Source organism: Pithys albifrons, chromosome 15 (genome assembly GCF_047495875.1).
Source record: "Pithys albifrons albifrons isolate INPA30051 chromosome 15, PitAlb_v1, whole genome shotgun sequence".
Taxonomy (NCBI): Eukaryota; Metazoa; Chordata; class Aves; order Passeriformes; family Thamnophilidae; genus Pithys; species Pithys albifrons.
Window position 1 is genome coordinate 12,557,969 of NC_092472.1, and position 23,525 is coordinate 12,581,493.

Consider the following 23,525-nt stretch of genomic DNA (forward strand, 5'->3'; position numbering starts at 1 on the left):
CCTTCCTGTACAAGGTCAGACTTTTGTACTTACTTTCTGTTCTAGTTACTACCACTGCAAGCAAGGGGGGATAAAGAACATGGAGGTTTCCCTTTCATCTTACCCTGATGAATTCCTGCTCTCTGTTCTTAGAGAGTGCCCAGATGGAAATTACTCCTTGGTTTAGTTATTTTAGGAAGTGTACATGTAAAATAAACTGATATGTGGCTCTACTGCAAATAGCTACATCATACACTGGCCTGAAATTATTTGATTCTTTGTATGGTGTTCTCAGCCAGGGCTATCAGATTCCCAGTGCGCCAAGCACCAGGGAGAATAAAACAGAAGTTCAGAGAGGAATAACATCATGAGATGCCACCTGAGGGGATGCATGCCAATGCACTTGAGAAAAAATAATCCCAAACACAAATGCACAAGGAGGAGAAACCTAGAAATAGGCAGGTGGAGACTGAGGAGCAATGGCTGACAGTACATTATATACGAGTCTGCAATGGGAAACAGCAGCAGGGAAACCAAAGCTGTTCAACACAGAGGCATCGCGTCACAACAAGGCATCGTTCTGCGCCTACAAAAGCCTAGTCCCAGGACATGCTTCCAGTGCTGAGCTTATTGTAGAGATGTAGACACACTTGAAAGCAGATCATGACAGCGCAGCAAAAGATATCTGGTGGCCAGATGGAATGACTTGGTTGGGTCTGTTCGGGATGCACAGGGGGATACCCCACCTTCCAGCCAGGAGGACAGTGTGGCATGGAGCTGCAGGAGGCTGTGCTGGCGCATGGATGCCGGAATGAGAGCAAGTTTGTGGGAGTGCAGTTTGTGACACAGTGCTGGAGGGACAGGAACAGTCTGGGGTCCCTCCATGGGCAGAGGTGTTGATGCTAACAGAGTGGGCCTATCACCTGTTGTAGTTTGGAATTATTATGTAAATTCTCTCCCCTACTTTTTTTGTTAACTACTGGCATGGGCAGTTAGTGGCAGGGGAGAGAACTTACATAATAATTCCAAACTACAACACACCTTAGTTATTTTGTTCATAAAATACTGTTCATTCCTAGATGAATGTTCTTCCACTGCTGTTTCCTCTGATAAAGAGAGTATTTTCACAATTTGCAGCCTGCATTCACCTGGTATCTGTCCCCAAATTAGTCATGATATTAACAGACCTCTTCCCCAGGGCCCATTTACTGAGGCTACAAATTCGGCTTAGAAATTTAGTCCCAAGCAAACCCTCATTCCTCAAACTTAATAAAAAGGGGGTAAAATGGAGCAGACTGAGCATCTGCACTAGAGCAGTTTTTGCCAGCAAATACCACGAGCCTTAGATCACTCAGACAGCTCTGAAGGTAACTGCATCATAAAAGCAATTTCTTCTGCTGCACAAGAGCTCCACTGGAGGGAAACTTGTTCTGTAAGGGCTCTATACATCTGACACCTTCCAGCAAATGGGAACTAGTGCAGCTGCACGCAAAAATGGCTTTATATTCTGAATCTAACAGGAAAAACAGGGGATCGGAGAGACAGAGACTTTGTTTGGCACAGAAAATGGGCAGATGTGGACTTGGAAGGGCAGTCTTCCTAAAGGGATGTCCAGAGTTCCTTGTCTTTGCTTTATTTTCTGCTATTCTAAAATGCCAGTACAGTGCTGATGTACAGTTCCTGGGACTGAAGGAACAGTTTTTTATTGAAATGAAGGATTTCTAAAAGTAATCACTGTGTGTCCCTTAAATCTCCATTAAAAGATGAGACAGAAAAGGCAAATGAAGTACATCCAGCATAAACCCCAACATTAAGAACAGCAGAAAGCAGTGACAAAGTCACAAAAGGAATAGAAACTGTCAGAATATAGTTGGCAACTCTGGTCATTCTCTAAAATTTAAAAAAGCCAAGCTGCTGGGTGATACACATCTCTATTTTTCTCAATCTTATGCAACCACTGCTCACTGTGTTTTTGATACACCACATCAGGAATTACAAGTCTCTTGATCTGGAGTTAAAATGTAAAGGCAATGGCAGAAATATATATATTTTGAGGACATGCAGACACTTTCAGTTTTTCCTGTGCTCTGTGGCTGGATAAAACTTGGAATCTTTGAACTTCCTTCTGGTTTTGCTCTGAACTTTCTGGCTTTGCTTGGAATCCCATCTTATGCTAAGGAAGTCTTTCTGAAATTACCCTGCCAAAACCATTATGATGTGCATTTCATGTAAAATTGTGTTGTTGAACACTCCTTATTTGGCTCTAGGCCAAAGTATAAGATAAATTAATTACAAAGTAAAAGCTAGAAGGTAAGAAGATGAGTGGCACTCAGCCACAGCCTTTGTCCCACACCTAAAATGCATCAGAGGCTGAGAGACTTGTGCATGCGCAGGGGAAAATACCAAGTTTCACTTCAGCTAAATTTTCAGTGAAGATGTCATAGGAAATATATCAGCAGCTCTTCTCAGATTTCCTTCCTTTTGAATTGTTTTATCCATATGACCATTTGAATCAATCAGGTTGTTTTCATTACACTGGCACTGCCAAAGAGCAAAAGGCTCAATCTACTTCTTGCTATGCAAATATATAAAAAAGTATTGATCCCTGCCCCAGAGAGCTTACAATCTAGAAATAAACTCCAGTTTGGTTTTATTTCTGAGAAGGATGAACAAGGGGCAGCTTTGGGTCCAAGAATTAAATCTAGATCTTCCAGTATTCAGATTCTCCTTCAGCAATACCAAAGGCCTGACCAAATTCCAGCGCACACCATCCCCATGGACATGCCCAAAGACTCCAATAAGAGCCCTGGAGAGACCCTGAAAACACGAGAAGCTGGAAGGTAACAGTTCCCAAATTCTTCTGCTGGAGAACCCACTTCCACTTTTACTTTTGAGCTGGAAATTTCAAGTATGCTGTGTTGGTGCAGGGGGGTTTTGCCTTACCAAAGCCTGCTCTATAAGGAGGCAGAAGAGAATGGCATTGCCCACTTCTCTGAGGCTCTGGAACACGTCAGTCTTCAGCTCTGCATACTCAATGATATCCTTCAGCTGATGGTGGAAAAACTCCAGGATTCCTTAAAATACAAGGCAGAACAGTCAGAAAGAAAGCAGATCATCCTGTGATAACTTGGGTAAAAAGACAAGAATGCCTGATATTTCCTTAGTCAAAAATTGCAAGCTGCAAGTGCTAAACAGATACACAGAGACTGGCATTGGGAAGAACTGACATGCAGTGTCTTAATTGGCATTCAGTAATACTTGGAAAATAGGAAGTAATTCATATGAATTCCTTGGATTTCCTCATCAGAGTCAAAAAGAGGTTAAAGACCATAATGGATGACTTGGTGCTGGACCATGTAATACCATCCAGAGTTTCTTACTGCATACATGCTACATAAAATCTTTGCACTAGCTAAGTAGAGCATTTGATAAAAACCCAAAAGCTTACCACATCCTGAAAACAAAGCAGAAGCTACAGGAAGACATTCCCTTATCAGCCATCTGTGCGTTCAAAAGGAAATTTCTGGAGTTTTTCTGGAGAAATTTCCTATACTCGTTCCAGTGTCAATAGCAAGGCAGCTGAATGTGTCCCAAGTAAGCCTGGCTGCACATGGCACTGGCACGTCAGGTGCCCACCCTGGGTTAACTATTAGTGTGGAGCTGAGTAAACACCACACCAACATGTGAATGAGCTCTTGCTCAAGCATCCCTATGCAGCACCCACCTGGAGAGCCATATTCATGTCTTGGCAAGCGACATATCTTGGGCATGACTTCGATCAGAGTCTTCACATACTGCAGGATGGTGCCTTGGAGCTGTTGGAGACAAAGACAGGTTGAACAGGAATGACAGGTCTCCTGGCATTGGTTTTGAAAGAGGCTGGTTGTGGTTGGGTCCACATCTGACAGCACAGGATGAAACTTCAGCAGGAGTCCGAGAAGAACTTGCTTAATTTGGATTTCACTCAAATATAAAATTCAGCCCAAGTGTATGGAGTCAGAGAGCTTTTATAGCTTCCTCCCAAAGAATAAATCACAGCTGCATGGATTTTTGAATTCAAAATACAGCTTGCTGTGTTTGCACTGTTTGCAGCTGAAATCCAAATAAGGCTCAGTGTTAGATCCAGCTGGGCTTGTGCTCCTAAACCAAAAAGCATTTCACCAGAGCTGCCAAAGGAGCCCCTCCCCAGCACAGGAAATGCTCCTTCCACCTGAGGAATAACACTGGATAAAGTTTAATCAAGAATTTACATTCATGTAGAACAAGTTTCTGCAATGTGATGTTCTGCACTAATATGGATTAGAGGAAAGCCCATTTCTTAGTTTAAAGCACTTGCTGACATTTGCAGTTACACACCTGCATCCTGCAGATACATTATCTGGGATTATGCACTGAACTCTGTTTAGTCAAACATAAAATCTCTGTCTTTCTGCTGAAAGCTGTCTGATCCTGGTGGAAACACTCCATTATCTAACAGGAATCACTGGGATTCCTCAGCAGCGGTGAAAATCAGACCGTGGCTACAAGTGTTTCAGTGTGGACCAAGGGACATGAAGGTGCCCAGATGTGAACACCCTGAGCCCAAAGCCCACAGTGACTGTCCTGTCTGTACCTATCAAGGTTTTGGGGTTTCTCCATCACCAGGGTCAGGCTCAGAATTACCAAGCTCTTGACGATCTTCAGCAGCTCTTCCATGACCACTGCGATGCCTTGGTAGCCAAGAAGGCGGCAGATTGTCTTGAAATGAGGTGGCCCCACAAAATTGCGGTAGGAGCTGTAGATGTGACTGTAGGCAATGTTGAGAGGCTGAGAAATTGGAAGCACAGTGACAGTTAGACAGGAACATCGACCAGACCTGTACGTAATTCTGTTATCACAGTATTATGTTCCATCACATCAAGTAATTTTTAAGGGAGAGAAGGAGAAATAATAATACCCATGACATTTCCCATTTCTACTTCTTGTGGCAAGGAGATTGCTTTTCTTCCTATGCAGTCAGATATATTCTAATCTCAACATACTGTCATGTCACAAGGTTTATTATCCTACTATGTAGCAACACAACTTTCATTTCCAAGGTAATTTTCTCTCCTGTATATTCCCAACCAAGTATTTCAGTTCAGTGGCCCTTTGCCTCTTCAAAACCAAATTCTTCTCTACTAAAATGAAAGCCTTTATATACGTTGAAGCAAACAGATTTTTTTCCCTACAGGTACTTGGTTTAAATGAGGCTTATTAAGAAAAGTAAGAACTGCAGCAACTGAGTTTAAGGGAAGCTGGAAAAGACACAGAAAAAATCCTTTCTGCATCCTGCAAAGCTCTAAATCAGCCTCTACTTAACAGCCATCCATGGGTTTGTGACAAGGGTAAGAATCTGACCTTGTCTAGGGAGAACAGTACCCAGGGCACTGGCTCCCAAGGGTTTTTAGCAGCAGAGAACAGAAAGTAATTTCCAGGAATGTACTCTATCAGTGTCATCTTGGAAATGTGGAAATTGCTGCAGTGTTTTATCACTGGAACATTTATAGGATCCATTTGGTGTGAGGGAAACAGGAGGGGGAATTAGTTCACTTCTGTGATCTGCCAAAAAAAGTATTGAAAATCAGACTTATCTGAGACACCACATGCTCAGTGAGGGCTCTGAAATAGTGTTGGCATCACAATTCAGCCTGTTCCTGGTAGGTGAAAACAGCCCTTTAATACTATTAAGTACAGAAAGGCTGTCTTGGAGGCTCATTCACAATGAACATGAATTTTCTCTCCCATGAAAACAGAAAAAAAGGGCCCTCTGAGTATGGGCCAGAGATCAGCAATTATTTAGGCAGACAGAAGCCTATTTTCAAAACTCCCTGGATGCCAACTCCTGTTCAGAGAATGGCATTTGAACACCTTTCTCGGGCTTCTGTCTTCATCTGCAGATAACCAAGTCTTTAAAAAGCTGTTTGGTAGAGACAGATCCAAAGCCACTAGTTACACACCCTGATACATCTGAAAAACAGCAATACTTTGTTTTGAAAAGTATGTCTGTTTAAACACCAGCTAACACCCATCCTAGAATATTTGCCAAATGGCCAACATGACCATCCCAGAGGGAAGTCAGTGCCCCAGGGGCCTAGCCCAGCCATACTCCCACAGCTTTTTTTGCTTTGGTTTTTGCAAGGCACTGTCCCTGCCCCCGGTGTCCCCAGAAAGTGCTGTGCTGCAGGAGTGATCCAAGTGGCCCTGAGACAGCTCCTTGTACCTTCCTTCCATGTCTCCCTGTAGGTTCCTTTACGCTGCTGTTTCCCCAGGCTTAGCACACTGGGCTTTATCCAGGTTAGAGGGGAACAAAGTATCCCCATTTCAGTGGGTTCATGAATCCACACCCAGTTCTGGAAGCCTCTTTTCTACTTCATGGCCAGGAGATGGGACTTCTGTCTGTGCATGTGCCTTGGCCCCCTGGGATGGGCTACCACCACCACCACCAGTACCTGGTTGTGGTGCAACTGGTCAGGTTTTCCCCATAACAGGGCTGATATTTTGCCGCACAGGCAGTGAGTGGCTGGTGCTGCTGCACAGCTGCCCACCCCGCAGCAGTCCCTTATCTCTTAGAGGGATAATGGGGCTGGAGAGCAGCTCTCAATTGAACTTTTCCCTCAAGTGGGGGTCTCAGCAATTAGTCTGACTGGGAGAAGACACATTTTAGGATGTGCACTGGCTGCAGTGAGCAGGACGATTCATCCCTGCCTGTCTGCAAGATGAGGTAGGTTCACCGAGCCCTCCACAGAGCCACACTGCGCGCTAACAGCAGGCTTGCATCTAATAATAATACTCTGCTGGCAATTAAAAATATAACTTCATTTAAGGATGAGATACACAGCTTGAGGTAAAGACTGTAGGATGTAAAAAATGACACCAGTGGGTATTTTAAGACAAAACAGCTGAAGGTACATGACACAGCTCACTCCTCCACGCTAGGCTGCTGCTTTCAAATCCTTGGAGAGCCAAAGCAAAGCCCTGGTCTTGATGCCTCTTGGGAGCAGCAGCTGCTGAAGACACTGGGGAAGTTTGCCTCACTTTTGGTTTGGGACCAAATGGGCAGGTTTTGGGGATGGGAGGCTGGGAGTGTAGGCAGGCTGGGATTTGCAGCATGGGGCAAAGTTCCCAGTGTCCTGCAGAGCCCAGGTATCCCACCCTGCACTCAGCTCTCAGGGACAGCCATCTGTAATTGTGAATATCTGGAGAAGACCCCCACATTGTTTTTGGAGCTCAGGAGATTACTAGTGATGCTCCAGAACAGACTTAACAGCAAATGAAGCACATCAAACCCCAGTTCTATTTCCACATCTTTAAACATGTTGTTGGCCACCACCCAGACCTGTCTGAGCTCACCTGTGGAAAGGCAGGGAGAGTTTTAGCTGATAAAATAGATCAGAGAGAGAGAATAAAGAGATAGTACTTACTATTCCAGAATTTTTTTTTGAAAAATGAAGAACTAATGAAAAAGGAATACAGAGACAAAACAGGACTTGTACACAGCCCAAGACCAGTCAGGGCTCCCTGCCAGACTAACTGCAGTGCGACAGCTGAGATAGTATCTCAAAGTAAAAAACAATTCACCAGAATTGCCAGAGGAGGGTTTCTAATCAAGCAGCATGAATATGGCCTGGTTCAAGCCCTGCTGCAAGCAACCTTCACTCCCCCGGGTTTTTACCATATTTGGCTGTATCAGCCAGTTGCTGAGACTTTCATGCAAAACCCCTGCATGCTTCCTAGCTGGGATGGACAGGACACATACAATGCAGCAGGCATGGTTACAGACTGTATTGAGATTGTGCCTGTGTATATCCTGTGTCTCGCTGTAACTAGATATTAGGAGAAAAATCTTTATTTTGAGGGTGGCGAGGCTCTGGCACAGGTTGCCCACAGAAACTGTGGTTGCCCCATCCCTGGAAGTGTTGGATGGAGCTCTGAAAAACCTGGTCCAGAGGGAGGTGACCCTGTCCATGGTGGGTGGGTTGGAACTGGATGATCTTAAAGGTCCCTTCCAACCCAAACCATTCTATGATTCTATGATACCAGTACTGATTTTCAGGGACTCTGTACACTGATATTGATCAAAAAAAGCTGATGGCACAACAAGCTGGGTAGCACAGCCCAGGAAGTCACTAGGAGGGGATGAGTAGCTCCTGCTGACACCTCCTGTAGAAACCACAGCTCCTTCACACCTTTGGGCTGTTGTTGCAGACATGGCAGCAGAAAATAGAATTGCTCCATCCTGTTCACATACTGTGACTATTTTTAAAAGCAGCAGCAGCATGCACAGATGTGCCAGCACATTTGTTAAAGAAGGGGGGAAAATTCAACCAGGGAAAGGGAAACAGGGATTTCCAGTGATTCCAGTGTGACCCTAGGTCCAGCAGTGCCAAGAAAAACATAAGCACTCACGAAAATACATAAATCAAGCCCAATCTAGAGTATTCAGAGAGCAAAGAAGTGGTTAGCAAGCAGTAAATAGTGGGTTGATGGCAATTTTGCAGCTTTTTTGTTGGAGACTTGACAACCTGCTGTGTTTTATAAGTGGCTGAATGACATAAAAAGGCTCAGTTTCTGCTGGCCACTGGAGCATGTCCGTGGTTTGCATCCTATGATGAGGGGTCCTAGGCAGGGCCACAGCTGGGTCCACCTGCAGATATAGAAAACATCAGTGCTGGGGCAGTCCTGGCATTGGCATGGTTTTGGCATCTTCTCATTCTGGGAAATAAGAATTTCAAGCTCAGCACTGGTGCAAGCTTGATTTTGGCGGCAGATAATCCCAACACCTCTCTGAAAGCTTTGCAGCATTTCCCTTAGCTAGTGGTATGGATCACAGCATGCAGAAAGGTCAGCAGGACCCCTTGCTGGCCTAATCCAGCTATTCCCGTTCTCCTTGGTTTCCTCTCTTCCTGCTAATGCATCTTATTTGTGAACAACTGAAATTTACTTCCAAAGCAGCTGTGAACACTGATAAACTCAGCAACCCAAATGCCATAAGAAACTGGTTCTCCCATGAAAATGCTACCACCTTCTGTAATCCACCTTTCTGAAGCTGGGATTTGTATCTGCAGCTCTCTCCCTGCAGGCAAAGATGTACTTTACCCACAGCATGGGGCCAGCTAAGAGTTGCCTATTCCCCTGCTCTCATAAGCAGGACTGAACTGTGTGAAAGGCAGGAAGCCACCTGGGAACACTTTAATTACCATCCCTGCCCATAATTATTTTCATCTCTGCTCCCAGTTTTCAGCTTGCTCGCAGCTGCAGCTCCGCTGATCTCAGAGAGACAGAATGGGATACAGATCTTGAAAGACAAAACCATCCAGAACTGTGAAATGTCAATCAAAAGCAAAGGTCACACATACTCCTCAAGCCTGTAATAGCTCCTCCTGATGTAGTTTACATTATCTCATCACTGTTGGTACCTAGAAGATCTTTGCAAAGTTGCAAGCACCTTTCCAGGAATGACATGAGTAACTCCAGACCCAGAACCAACATTTCTTCTGGGAAAGCTCCTCTCAAGCACATTTTGGCTTTGGAGAGCAGTGAAATACTTGTTCAGAACCTGTTCTCACCAGGCCCAGTGACACATCTGTCCCCTCCTGGCCAGACTTGAGCCGCTCCCCTGAATACCACTGGCACTGGCTTTGCCTCTCCCTCCTGCCCTCTCACAGACTGACAGGGGACATCCCCAAGCTGGCTGTAAGTCAGTGGTATTCAAAGAAGAGCCTGTTTTAATCCCACATAGTTGATGAGGAGGTCAAGATCTTTGAAAATGCCATTCCTACTTCCATCACACAGTTTAGGAAATATTAAAAAGCTACTGGACATTGCTGCACCATCAGGGATCAAAATCTACTGCTCACTTGCTTTGGCTTAAATCAGTAGTTTTAACATGCAAGAACTCATAGAAATAAAGACCAAGTCCCTGAGCCAATGTGTACCACAGATCAGTATACCAGATTTCATACCCATAACCCCAGACTCTACTGGGAGTCAGTGATGGTCTTACTGGCAAAAAAAAGAAAACCCAAAGAAGCCAGCAAACAACATTACCTGTCTTTTTTTTTTTCCTTTCTGCCTCAGAAACATAGCAGAAGATTTTAGGGATAACATTCCCAAATCACTCAAAGATGCCTGCCCATCCTTTCTAACTGGTTGCCATGGTGAGAGATGACGGAGCCTCAGGCGGGTACAATACAAGGCAGGGCACAGGGAAGAGATGTAGCAGAAGCAGGAGGGAGGAGAGGGTGGGAAGAGGGAAGGCACTGCCTGCCTGTGGCCACTCTGTCACCAGCACTGACAACACTGCGGACCTGCCAGCTAGGTAAGTGCCTGCCTGTGGTCTGGGAGGGCTCAGTGACAAGCATGTGTGCTGTTCAGCTCTTCATGTAGGAACAGCTAAAGCAGTTGTTAAGATGAGCTGATTCTTGAGTGAATTAAAGGGAAGTTAGTTATTGTCAAAGAGAGAGGAAGAAGGAAAAAATTAAACCAGCTCTACTGCATGCAGCTGCTGCTCTGAGCTCTTGGCTGGTTGGGAGAGAGAACCAACAGGGGTTAGAGAGCACTTTGGGGATCTAAAGTGATCTGTTCAAATGATGTGTGGCTGTTGCTAAACAGTAATTTGTTACCGCTCAGTGTCTGTTCTCTGGGAGAGCGCTTTGTTCTTTTATTTCATGTATCTGTATTTCCCTAAAAGCACTGATTTTATAGTTCACCAACCTACAGATTTCGCACTTAAGATCCCGATATTACAATGTGACAAGCTGTAGGAGCAGAAAGAGTTTATACTCTATTAAGCAACAAATAAGGTACAGAAAACAACTTAAACCAGCAAATTAACCATAATGAACCTTTTAAAATGCCATTTAGGTGTAAAATCAAAGTATCTATTGATTGGCATCTTCATGAAGCAAGCGGGAGCTAGTTTAATGATCATGTTAATCACACTTGCAGTATCCTTTCTATTTCATGAGAAACAAAAAAGCTAAAAAATGCTTTCGATACACACAACCAGTCAAGAGAGATTTTTTGAAAATCTAACTAAAGTATACCCTATGGACCAATTGGTTCGGTTTGTGTGGGGCTTTTTGGTTGTGGTTTTTCTCCTTTTTTTTTTTTTTTTTTTTTGTTATGAAGCAGGGTGATACAGGCCTGGGCAAGAGCAGGATTTATCTTTTGCGATTTTAGCTGTCCAAGACCTAGCTACTAACCTAAGTGAGCCAGGATAGTCCTGAGTCCAATGCAAGGGCCAACAAACCCAGTGGAAAGACTTCAGTGATGTCAGTGGTCTTTGAGACAGTACAAGGATCAGAAAACTCAGTCTCTCCCTGCATCTGGTTTCAGGATCATGATGAACATTGAAGTGCACAACATCACCTACACCAGTGCCACTGTGTCCTGGGCCATGAACAGCCCCTGTCCAGAGAACTACTACCACGTCATGTACCGCCCCAACTGGAACAGCGTCTTTGCCGGCTATTTACGCCAAAACTTCCACCGTGAGGAGCGAGTTCCTCACCCCCTCAGCTCCCTTGTCCTCCACCGTCTCACACCATCCACCATCTACGTACTCTGCATCACGTGCAAAAACTCTTACCCCTCCAGCAACCACTGCACCACCTTCCACACTCTGGACAAAATCCCCCTGGTTTTCGGCGGCTCTAAGCATGAACCCACCACGTCCATGTGGATGGTGAGCAGCCTGCTGCTCCTCTGCTTCCTTGCTCTCCTGGCCTACGGCTGCCTGCAGTTCTGGTCTGCACGGTGCCACCAGGCTGTGAGGCTGAAGCATCCCAACACAAGCCCTGAAGAAGTGGTCGAAGGAAGCAGCTCACAGGAAGAGCCACTGAATGATGGACTGAGAGAGGAACTTCTGGAAGTCCCCATGACCACTGTGCTGATGAGGAGCTCCAGTTTCATGAGGGCGAGTCCACATAGCTCCCCTCACTGCTTTTTTCCCTATAAAAACAGTGATGATAAAAGGGCCATGTTGCCACAGCACAGCCTTCAATGAGAGCAATAAAACAAGATCCTGCTTAGAGGTTTGGTTTGTCCTCTCTTTCCCAGCTCTTGCCAAGAGATGTCTCCATGGCAGGTGTCTGTCCCAGGGTAAAACATGAGACACAGACATTGGTTGCAGAAAGATTTTTGTCAAGTGACAAAAATATTCTCATTTGCTGAGAATTTTAAAAAAGAATCCAAGTCAGCTCTCTGGGAACAGCCAGGTTTGACAGACTGTAGTGTCATCAGCTCATCTGCATCACTGCTGTAGGTTCACTTCAGAGTCAGCCATCAATGTCCACAAGAAATAAACTCCACTCAAGTAGTTTCGCACTTGAGTGATCCTCCACTACTATCACATCCCAAGCCCTCATGGTGCCTGTATGAACAGTCATTGCAGCCTGAGAAAAGAGCTTTTTGTCAGCGTAAGTAGTTTATATTTGCACACTCAAGTATTTTAGTAATTCCTATTTTGAATTACAAATCAAATTCCTGAAACAGTACCTTCCTTGGGAAGGAACGCTGCATTGGAGCATCAAGGTGCTCACCTCTCTGCGCATTTAGATGGATGTCACTCAGTCTCAGTGCCATTACCAAGCACAGAGCAGTGTTGGCATCTCTTAACATGGAGAACACTATGGGAAAGCAATAGCAACAACACACTGTATCTGCTTCTTGTGTGGCCTTTTAGTTTCATACAGCAATGTGACCCTGCACATTTGCACCCACCATTCTGTTAATGAACTAGTTCTTCATTTCTTCCTTCCTAAATAAATATTTCCAACATCCACCCCTTCTGGCTGTTGTGGCTGATTTACTGACCTTGGATCCATAGAGGTAATAGGGCTGAACATTGGCTGGCTTGTCCCGCTGGGGTTCCTGCGTGAATGGGATCGCTGTCCTCACAAACCTGTGGAGGGCACGAGAGACAGGGAGGGAAGTGGTCAGAGCCCAATTAACTGAGAGCAGATATGGCACAGTTTGGGATGACCAGCGGTTGCAGGCTAATTAGAATTCATCACCTCAGCCATATGAACTGTAATGCAAACTCCTGCCCCAGTCTACTGGTGGTGTAAAACATCAGTTTAACCTACCAAAAGCAAGGTTTCTTCTCCTTTGGGGCAGCCTAGAAACCCATATCTGAGCAGCTACCAGAACTCTGCTGCTGAGTCAACCAACCCTCAGCCACTTGCAATCACTGTCTAACTTTTGCTTGACCTTGTTACTAACATTTGCAAGGCCAGCAGAGGATGGTAGGCTTCAGCTTCATTTCAAGACTAAATGTTGCATCCCACAGGGAGTGTAAATCTCACCACAATGCACCTGCATTTTATGTGACAGGTTTGACAACCTGGAAGGAAAAGCAGGGTTTCCAGGTGGCCCCTTCCTTGATTTCCCTCCTCACCTGTTGGTGGATCCATTGTAGCAGTAGTTGGGTAGAAAGTCGAAGTTGAGCTCCCAGAAGACGTGGAGGGTGATGCGCCCATAGGGCGCGGAGACGTTGTGGTTGGCCTCCCGGAACATGGCATCGAAGCTGTCCAGAGTCATGTGCTTGCACAGCAACCTGTGAGTCAGGCGATTTATTTCCAAGAGCCACTCCAGCTCCTGCAGCACATAAAACAGCAGCAAACGCAACATATTACCAAGATGATAACAGAAACAGTTGATTTCATTGCCAGGGGAATGATTTTATATCCACACACAAAGAGAACTAAAGGTATCAGTTTAATTCAGTGGCTAAGGCCGATTGCACTTCCACTCAAGGGGGTCCTGGTTCAGTATCTTGTGAATCTATAGGAAGGAAAATTAATTTGTTCTCCACTGAGCACTGACTGGTTTTCACCCCAGAATCCTCCAAAGGTGGAAATGTAATTTTACACCACTTGACTCTGATGCTCCTGTGACATATCAAAGACAGCAAATCCTGTACACACTCAAACACTGTTGCAGCCACCTTCATCCAATGGGGAATTAAAGTTGAGATTTCCTTCTCCCAGGTTACAGGACTCTCTTATATGAGCTCTGAAAAGTCTAACTGCTGACTGCCACCCTATGATTTATGCAGATATTTAAGAGTCCAATAATAATGCAATTAAAGCTGCACAAATAGAAACAGTAGAGACTCAGCAGCATAAAGGAGAATACATGGCTGGCCAAAACCCAGTGTAGGAAGACTCCGAGAAGAAGACAGTTGACTGTGCATCCACAGCAGTGTATTATTCTCTCTGTTCATACTTGCAATCAATAACAGTTCTTACCACTATGGATGTCAGGTCCTCACTCTCAAAGCGGCTAATGGCCTGGTCTAATGATTTGTACATTGCTGCCGAGATACGCTGGGTAATGAGCCTGTTCAGGTCAATTGATCTACCCAGCAACTGGGAAAAGAAGAGATTTGCATGTTATATACAGATGGGGAAAAGGTATTTTACTTTTTTTAACAGACACAACCTAAAACCAAACATTCAAGTCTGCTAAAATATGAAAATGGTGATGTAAAGTCAACTTAGGTGGGAAGGAAGGAAATGGGGAGCATAACTCCTTGTTCCCTCAGGCTCCAAGCCTTGATTGTGGTGTGTCAGAAACAGGTTCAACCCTTCAGAATCAATCTCAGTGAAGCCCAGCAGTGAGATGCCAGCACCAAGTGGGTAATAGACCAGGAGTGATGAGTAGTGGAGTCTATTGCTTGCACTGTACCTGGACGTGCCTCTGCTTGAGCAATGTTTCGTAGCGGTTGGATGGTGGGTACGGAATGATCACCCCGTAGTTCTTACATTCAGCCCGGAAGCGTTTGTCCAATAAAACACTGAAAAAAGGAAGCAGGGTAAGAAAAATAGACATTTACACTATCAACTTCTCTGTGGGTCTTTCCAGAGTTGTTTTGTCCTTCTTTTCGTTTTGGCTCTGAATGCAGTCAAGTAAGGACATGTCAGCTCAGTTTGCTTTTCTGCTGCTCTCACAAACTGTACTCAGACAGCTACTTAGAATACCAATTGTTATTTTTTTCACTTTTAAACACATCTCCTTGCCACTATTAATTCATTTTTCCCATTTTCACTGGTCTGATGTGGACAGCCAGCTCTGTGGGACAAAGATGATCTATGTTATTGTCTACTTGCAGTGGCTGCTCCCTGAGGGAAACCTTTTGGTTTAACAGCAATTTGGATGCAGCAATATCATCAGTCACCATCAGCAGTCAGGTTCTCCTACCTGCCAGCCATTGCTTTATAATAGGCAAAGATCTGATCTGCCAGCTTGTACACAAATTGATCAAAGCACAAATTCACCTGGGGGAGAAAAAACAAGACTTGGTGAGGGTGTCACCAGCACAGAGCAGCTCCTTCCTATGCATGCAAGACCAATACAACCCAACATAGATCCTTCATTTAATATAAATATGTATTGAAGGTCACACGATCTAAAAAACACACTGCAGTTCTCACATACTAAAGTTCAGCAGAAAATTGCAGTTACGTTTCCCTCTTACAGTTTCTGCATGTTCTCCTACCCTCCATCATTCTTCTCTCTCAGAGAATTTCTCTTTTTCCTCTGATGTTTCATAACTCTCTGCCCATCAGAAAGACTCTTCCATGGTCCCCCATGGGTACAAGCTAAATTGAAGCCCTTAATCAAGAGAGTCTGTAAGGTCTCTGGAAATGCTGATCTTCTGAAAACCTCTCAGTCTGATGGGCTGTTTTTCTCAGAAGTGACTAAATGAATTCACTGAATTGCCCTGTCAAACAGGGCAATGTGACCCCATGAGCTCTTTATACACAAAAAAGATGAAGAGAACTTACTTCAGCTTCAATTTCATCATATAGGAACTGCTTTTTGAACTTGGTCAAAGCATAGTATGCACTGTCATTATAGAGGTCCAAGGGGTACAGCACATACCTGAGGGCAAGAAGACACACAATGTCTTGAAGTCACTGTGGAGCCTATCAGCATAAACAGCAGCCAGTGCATGTGCCCTGCTCAATGCAAAAAATGGTTTTTCCCTCACTTTATGCCTATCACTGCCACTCCCACCAGCCCCTCAAATAGTTGCTGTTGCTCCTTGGGTCCTGCAGGAAGCAGCTACAACAGACCCTGGATTTGAGCTGTGACTTGTTCAAAGAACACTTGCTCCTTTCCAATGCTTAAAAAAGCTTTTTATTCCACTCTCACTCCACAAAGTGCTCTGTCAATGGCTGTACAACAGAAAACCACCCAGGATGACATTATGGACATAACTACACTTTGCATAACAGTAATTCCTCTCATTATTTATTATGCATATAAAAAAATATGTGTTTAGGTGGCTTAGCCTGGGCCCACCCTCCTTTGATCACACACTGTCTGACTGCTGCGTGCAGGTGACGGTACCACCATGTTGTGCCCACATCCCAAGAGAGCAGCTGCCAGCTGCTGTTTATGACACATAAGTAAGTGCCAGTCCCAGGAAGCCGCCCATGTGTGTCTGCTAACGAGGTGTTTGTACAGTACCATTCATGTGACATCAAGTCAGGAAACATCTATTTACCTCCCACGTCAAAAGATTGTTCATCACCAGCCTACCCTTCTCCAAAACAACATCCCAAGCCCCAGCACATGCACAGTCACAACACAGCCCATCAGCTCTTACTCCATCATGGAGGGTTCTTTGGTTTCCAGAATATGGTCTGTGAGGATCCAGGGCATGGACATTTCGATGGGGAACTGGATGCGGCGGCCCATGGTCAGCTCCAAGAAGAATTCCCGGAACCAGAGCTGGGACAGGTCACAGCACTGCTGCAGTGCTTCTGAAATGCAGAGGAGATCCCCCCAGAGGGAGAGCACCCACGTTACCCCCATGGGGGTCAGCAGTGAGGGCACTGCACAGGAAACAGCTGCTGCAGCCTCGGACTGGACCGGTTTGGGGTATGAAACATTTTTCTAGAATTTTTCTTTTTAAACCCAGACCATCTCTATGCTGTATGAGCACTTTGTAATGAAAGAAAAAACAAGGGATCATCTCTTTTACTATAGAGCTCCGGTGAGAAGAGAACAGTTCAATGGCTCGGAGTTACTCTGATTCTGAAAGTCTCTGAAGTCTTCTAATTTCCTCTGTGCCCAGTGTCTCAGAAGTTTGTCTGGGACAGAATGAAAAGTCCAGTCCTAGGAAAAAAACTACCACATGTGGCTATTTGCTATTGCTGACTCAGTCTTGTTCACATAATGATTACTACACAGAAACATGTCTCTATCAGGCAGAAGTATGATATTTGGGAAAAATAAAGAAAAAACCTTTTGCACAGGTCAATGAGGGGCAAACCCAATCTAACTCTGCCTTTCTGAACATGCAAGAGTTGGGTTCAAGCCACCCCCTGCCATAATCTCACCACTGATGTTGAGAAGGTGGGTGAAGAAGAAGGACTGCTTGTGGAACTCCTCAATGGCCAGGACTATAGGCCCATCCAAGCTGCTCCTCAGAGTCTTCTTTGAGCCACTCTTGTCTGCTATGAGGGACTCCAGCATTGTCCGCACCATGTAAAGCTTTGGAAGAAAGTTGACATGCAGTTATACAGGGAGACACCACCACACACAGCTATGGTGTTCTGGAACAAAAAATAACACTTCCCCCAGGTGGCGACCACTCTCTGTACCCATAAGCAATGACCCATCAGAGCTAGATAAAATTACACCCCTAAAAAAGGAGGCTTTGGGAACTATATAACAAATTAGGCACCAAAGCTACATTTAATGCAATAGTATGAAGACTCTGTGGAATAGACATGGAAACAGCTGCTAATCCACAGGGTGGGACACTCTTACATGGCAGTTAGACCATTAATTCTCTACAAAGAGATACACACATACATACCTGTGTGCTTGATGGTCCTACTGCTCGTCGTGGGACTTTAATATCAAATCCACCTTTAGGATCCTTCTCACCTCTCAGGCAAGGATCATTTGGAGGCTCTCGACCTCCCTCCCAGTCACAGATTGTCTTCCGAATTGCCTGAAGGACACTGGAGTGGGTGTGAGAGGGAGAGTAGTGCTTAAGCTTGATTGTACTTCAAGATGAAAATATTCACTGCTGTGCCCATATGGGAGGAAAAGTATCTGAGGTGGGGACATACACAGTTGTTACTGGTAAAGTCATGGGAGGAGCTGCTGGCCAAGGAATGTTGGCTGGTTGTGTATGCTGAGTGCATGCAGGACCACATATTAATACAGTATAAATGTGTTACATATATAAATACACGGGCTTTGCAGTGAATTCAAGGACAGACTGACCTGATCAGAACATTCTTCTTCTTCCTAACAGCCTGGCGGAGTGGCTCCCGCAGGGTCACCTGCGCAAAGTCCTGCAGGGCTGCATAGATGGTGTTGCGGATGGCTTGGTTAAAGACGCTCTCCATCCGGCCCATCAGCACCTGCAGACCTTTGATCATGGCAATTACCTGAAGGAAAAATTAAAACCAGAGGTATGTGCTAGTTTTTCCACTGTATGAAAAGATCCATGGATCCAACCTTAAAAGAATTTGGGACTGAATTTATTCTACCCAAGCAGCATGGGTCCAGTGATTAGGCAGCTAATTTTTTAGTCTTAGCTGCTTTACAGAGGACAACAAGCTGTGGAAAGCATGTACATCATCAGTTTATTCCAAATGGCCCCTGTCCATGGGCAGGCTTTGTTTCCACTCCTAATATTTTGCCATCTTTCATAAAACACAATCCAAGAGAACTGCACATGCTCCACATGTGGGAGCAGCTTGCACAGACCTGCATCCACACCAGGGCAGAGACTGACTTGTCCAAGAGCACACTGGAGCAAGCCATAGAAGTCAAGTCAATATTCAAAACACCTTGGGCTATGTAAGGCAAGATGAAGCCTCCCTCAGCCAGGCTCAGAGGACTGTTCCCATTGTCTACAGAAAGCTGGACCAAGAGCTGATGGGTTCTGGGGACTAGCTGATCTTGTTCTCCAAGCCCACTCTATTGGTTTGTGTGGCAAGGTTTTGGTAGCAGCGTAGCTACAGGGTTGGCTTCTGTGAGAAGCTGCTGGAAGCTTCCCCCATGTCCAAGACAGACAATGTCAAACTGCTCCAAGACAGACTAAGGGCAAATTAAGAACCAAATTAAAGGATGTGGGAACCCTTAATCCTTTAACATGGGTCAAGGGATGAGGAACTGGCAGAGTATGGTGAGATGCCCTTCCTTCCATCCTCTTCCCTGGCCTGAGGGACATGGACAGGAAACCAGCAGTGTCTGGCTCTGACTCCTGTGCACCCACCTCCACAAAGGCAAACTTCTCTTCACTGGTGTAGTTGTATCGGGTAGCTCTCTCATACTCTTCAGCTGTTCCTGGGCAGTCCTTGTTACAGAATTTATCTGTGGGATGAACCAGCTTCCAAGAGTACTAGAAGATGGAAAGAGACAATGTCAACATTGCAATGAGCAAGAAGCTAGGCTGGAAAGACTCAAGAGGGCCTGTGCCAGGAAATCACTCCCTAGACATCACTACAGTTGTTTGACATTCCTTTTGGAGCAGAATTTCTGCTACTTCTTAGCTTTATTATCACTGTACTGAATATTGTTTTTATTTTTTGGGAGGTTGGCAGGCATATTGGGATTTTGACATCCATGAAATTGCGTTGAGCTGTGGTCAAAATTTTTCAAATTAAGGATTTCCAACATCATTTGAATGTCAGTTTTAGTTGCTCAAGACCCAGACTCATACCAATCACCTTTCAGTAGTTAACTGAGGTGCTCAGGTTAGGAGAGCAGTCACCCATGCCCCACTTTAACATCAGTGAGGACACACAAGCACCTGCAAAGGCAGTTCAGGTCCAGGGTGAGATGATCAAGTTCTTTCTCCATTTGTCACACAGGGTGTTCAGGGTCATTAGCTGCTTGATCTTAGTGTATCTGTTAATGGCTTAGTTAAGTGGCATGAAAGCAAGCTCACCTTTTCACAGTCTGTTACAAGCCATGTTACAATATCCATGCTCACCTGGGCAGAGGAGAACACTATACACTCACCACTTCCATGACATGGGCACTCCACTTGGAGAGCAGCTGCAGTCCCCGTAAAGCGAGATCAAAGAGCTCCCTGTACTCTTCATCTGATTTCTGGCTGTCCAGTCCTGAGCCGGTGACCACCTGCAGGACATCACATCACCTCAGGGTTGCACTCAGCAACTTGCTGCAAGGGCTGCACTCAGCCAACAGATGGATCTCTCTCTCGTAACCCAGCTGAAATGAGTTCCCTGTGATCTTATAATCAAGCTAAATTTGAGATCATATCCTGTTCGTTAAGAAAAGGGGTAAAACTTGGCAAGGCTCTTTTCACCCAGGCAGAATTTATTTCCTATAGAGAAATGAGTCTGACCTGCCACCTCAGAGCAAGTTAACTTACTCTTCTCATTCCACTTTCCCATTCCTTTTAGAAGGTCTAAAACTACTAAAATCCTCAAGAGCATTTACTGATTAAAAGTTCAAATAAGCACTTACAAATGCCAAAAAGGAAAAGGCTTAGAATGCTACAATTCACTAAACAAACACTGATTAATGAGGATCACACATTTGCAAAAAACCAGTCCCAATGGCATCAGAGAGGGCACTGGCATTTAATACTGAAAAGAACAGAGATGCCCTAGTGAACTTTCCTCAAAGCCCTGCTTGAGACCGTGGTGTAACAGAAAAACCCTATTTGCAAATCACTAGTGTTCTGACATCTGGCTGATAATAAATATTTTGTTGCCAATTTTTTTCTTATTGTAGCAAAGCTGTCATCAAGGAGTAGAAGCTGTTGCAGTAGATCTTCTGGTGCACAAGATTTTGCACCTGCAGGAGCCTTTAATAACTGGCTTTTTTATTGCTGGATTGAAAAGTGGTTTGTTCCACCCAAGTCCTTCACTGCTCTCACTGTGTGTCTGCGGCAGACCATGCTCCCGCCATGTTGTTCTCTCCCAGTCTTGTCCATCTAATGAGCCTGATTACAGAGACTGTAAATGACTTACCTCGCTGTTGCTGTAGCGAGCGAGCTCCGAGATGAAGCGGATGTGGTCGTCCCGGATCTGCACCATCTGCTCACAGATATTGTATTGGGGACTTATGCTGCTCTGAGTGCATGTCCACCTGGGATAAAAAACAAGGGTGTCAAGGACAGGGCACAGGGCTACACTCAGACACCCCAGGGACAAATGCTCTCTTCAATTCGACATGCTCCAGACATGCCACCTTCAGGGCAAATGTCAGCCTGTGTTGTCTCTCATGTTCCCTGGTGTGTGGGGTCTTCCACAGGTGGTCGGATGGGGACATTTGCCTCACCTTTCAGCCTGAATATCTCTGCTCCATCCACCCTGAAGGCTGCTCTCCACGTTGGGCTCACCTACCCCCAAGGGCAGAGATGGCTATTTCCCAGGCCACCACTGTGCAAGCTTTCAGGGAAGGACGAACTTCAAAAACCTGGCATTGTTTCCATCCTTTCTGCTAAATCTAAGGAAAATCATCCCCTTAGAGGTCATCCCTCCAGGTCTGGGTTATGCTGTCTTCTCCTGCAAGGAAGAATTCTGCAAGGGGCCAGCATGGGAATAGCTCTCCCACTCTGTTTTTGGTTCTGGCTCATGCTACCCACTCAGTGAACAACGTTGAGTATAAATGATGAGCAGAATATGACTATATGAACCAGATTTTAATTTGCATTGAGCCACATGTCCTAGGTAAAAGTGTAATGATATCCTAAAAGAAGGCAGCACTCCTCTTGTAAAGGCACAGTCATATGAAGGAATGGTACAAATCAGGTTTATTTAATTTAATATCTTTTCCCCTGTAATGTATTAGCCCTAGACATAGAACCAGAATGGCTCCACCAAAATTGTTTGTGCAAGCAAATGTCTCTCAGCAAGATTCTCATGTCTTACTCCATCATTACATGTAAAAGTTCAAGTTATGCATTTTCCCCCCTAAATAACTGTCCACCTTATGATAGATAGTCATGTTCTCCAGTCTAGGCTGGTCATACGAAAGGAAGGTGAGAAACCTGCCTCTGATATGGACACAGACATGGAGACATATCCCTATGGTTAACTGCACTTGTTGCCATTATTTGTGGTGGTAGAAGGTCCTGGAAGTGCTGGGCTACAGCATCCTTTGTGAAATTCATCCTCCCACAGCCCCACCATTCAACTCTTACCCGTTTCCATGTCCTGTGTTCCCCACCGGACAATCGGCAGGTTAGCAGGAATGGCCAGGGCTGCACCAGCCCCCCCTGCCACACACAACCCAGTCCACAGTGCAGAAACAAAGCGCCATGCAGCAAAAACACCAATTAATTCCACTTTCATGGAGACAAAGAGGGAAAGAAAGTGACAAAAACAATATTAGTAAGAAGAGGGGATTACATGTAACCACCTTGGCAGAGTTAGTGTTGGGAGTCCCATGCAATTTGCTGGGAAAGCGAGTGAGGAAGAAACACTGGTTAGTAAGGTACGGCACACAGACCTGGTAAGACAGATTTCAAGACAGACATTAAAAGTGTGAGCAGGTAAACAGCCTGCGAGCTACCTTGGTTTTGAGATGAGAAAATGAGGAATGCTGCTGACATATGTTTTGTTGAAATGTGCTTTCTGAATGATTTGAGCTAAAAAGGTACATTTTTAAAACAGTATTTCTCTTTTGAGTTTTCAAGAACATTCTTTAAATTTACATTATGCAGAACAATTTTTCTTTTTTTTTCCTTTTTAAATTTTAATTGAAAACCTTTTGCTCAGGAAGGTTTGCCATGTTTTTTTTCAGATCTCTCCTGAACAATTAATTGGCACTTTTCAACCAGCCTTTGGGAGGGCAGGGGAAGGCTGCTCCTGGCAGGCAAAGAAGCCAGACCCTCCAGGGTGGAAGGGGACGAACAAACAGAAGCAATGAGGCTGCAGGTTAGTTCCCATCCTGCTGGAGACATTCCAGCCTGGCTGTTTCTTACAGACACTGGAGAAATCTGACTTCCACATTATACACTCGCACAGGCAAAAGGTCACAGCCTGATCAAAGCCAGGCTGCCACAAGCCACTACAGACAGACAGCTCAGCTGGGCTTTGCTTATTCGTGGTTGTAAATGCCATTCCAAGGATATCCAAACCTAACACCAATCCTTCTAGCAATAACTGAAAGTGATGCAAAGCTACAAAGACAAGTGGGGCCTTGCTCACGCCTGGTGTGACCCAAACCATGTTTGTGAATTCATCTGACAGGAGCAGCAAACTGCCTGTGAGCCCCAGCTGGGAAGCAATACTTTACACTGTCATGTTACTCCTGAGCTCTCCATAGACTCCATTTCTGCCCTTCTCACACAGTATTTGGAATCACAGAATCATTTAGGTTGGAAAAGACCTCTAAGATCATTAAGTCCAACCTTTGACTGATCACCACCCTGTCAACTAAACCACAGCATCAAGTGCCATGTCCAGTCATTTCCAGTCCATCTGAGCCCCCTGTTCAATGCTCCTTCCTGCTGTCCTTCTTTGTGAAGCCTGCCTGAGCTAAAGAACAGACCCTGGCGCCTGCAGAGA

At 45.0% G+C, this 23,525-nt stretch overlaps 2 protein-coding genes across 6 annotated transcripts in view; one reads left to right on the forward strand and one right to left on the reverse strand.

Annotated features, from left to right (window-relative positions):
* Nucleotides 1-23,525, reverse strand: part of CYFIP2 (cytoplasmic FMR1 interacting protein 2) — a 52,872-nt gene that overhangs the window by 10,057 nt on the left and 19,290 nt on the right. For all 5 annotated transcript variants that reach the window (XM_071570630.1, XM_071570633.1, XM_071570632.1 and 2 more), the window contains exons 11-26: nt 20,982-21,099; nt 20,002-20,121; nt 19,253-19,378; nt 18,253-18,419; nt 17,837-17,984; nt 17,355-17,508; nt 16,619-16,775; nt 15,792-15,888; nt 15,205-15,281; nt 14,692-14,800; nt 14,253-14,372; nt 13,400-13,599; nt 12,817-12,904; nt 4,642-4,785; nt 3,704-3,794; nt 2,923-3,053 (exon numbers count right to left, since the gene is read on the reverse strand). In XM_071570630.1, the coding sequence (XP_071426731.1) occupies nt 2,923-3,053; nt 3,704-3,794; nt 4,642-4,785; nt 12,817-12,904; nt 13,400-13,599; nt 14,253-14,372; nt 14,692-14,800; nt 15,205-15,281; nt 15,792-15,888; nt 16,619-16,775; nt 17,355-17,508; nt 17,837-17,984; nt 18,253-18,419; nt 19,253-19,378; nt 20,002-20,121; nt 20,982-21,099 (2,047 nt within the window). The remainder of the gene's footprint in view (nt 1-2,922; nt 3,054-3,703; nt 3,795-4,641; nt 4,786-12,816; nt 12,905-13,399; nt 13,600-14,252; nt 14,373-14,691; nt 14,801-15,204; nt 15,282-15,791; nt 15,889-16,618; nt 16,776-17,354; nt 17,509-17,836; nt 17,985-18,252; nt 18,420-19,252; nt 19,379-20,001; nt 20,122-20,981; nt 21,100-23,525) is intronic.
* Nucleotides 10,219-12,360, forward strand: FNDC9 (fibronectin type III domain containing 9). The gene is made up of 2 exons (XM_071570270.1): nt 10,219-10,318; nt 11,338-12,360. Exon 2 carries the CDS (start codon nt 11,342-11,344, stop codon nt 12,005-12,007), a length of 666 nt encoding a protein of 221 aa, XP_071426371.1. The 5' UTR covers nt 10,219-10,318; nt 11,338-11,341; the 3' UTR covers nt 12,008-12,360.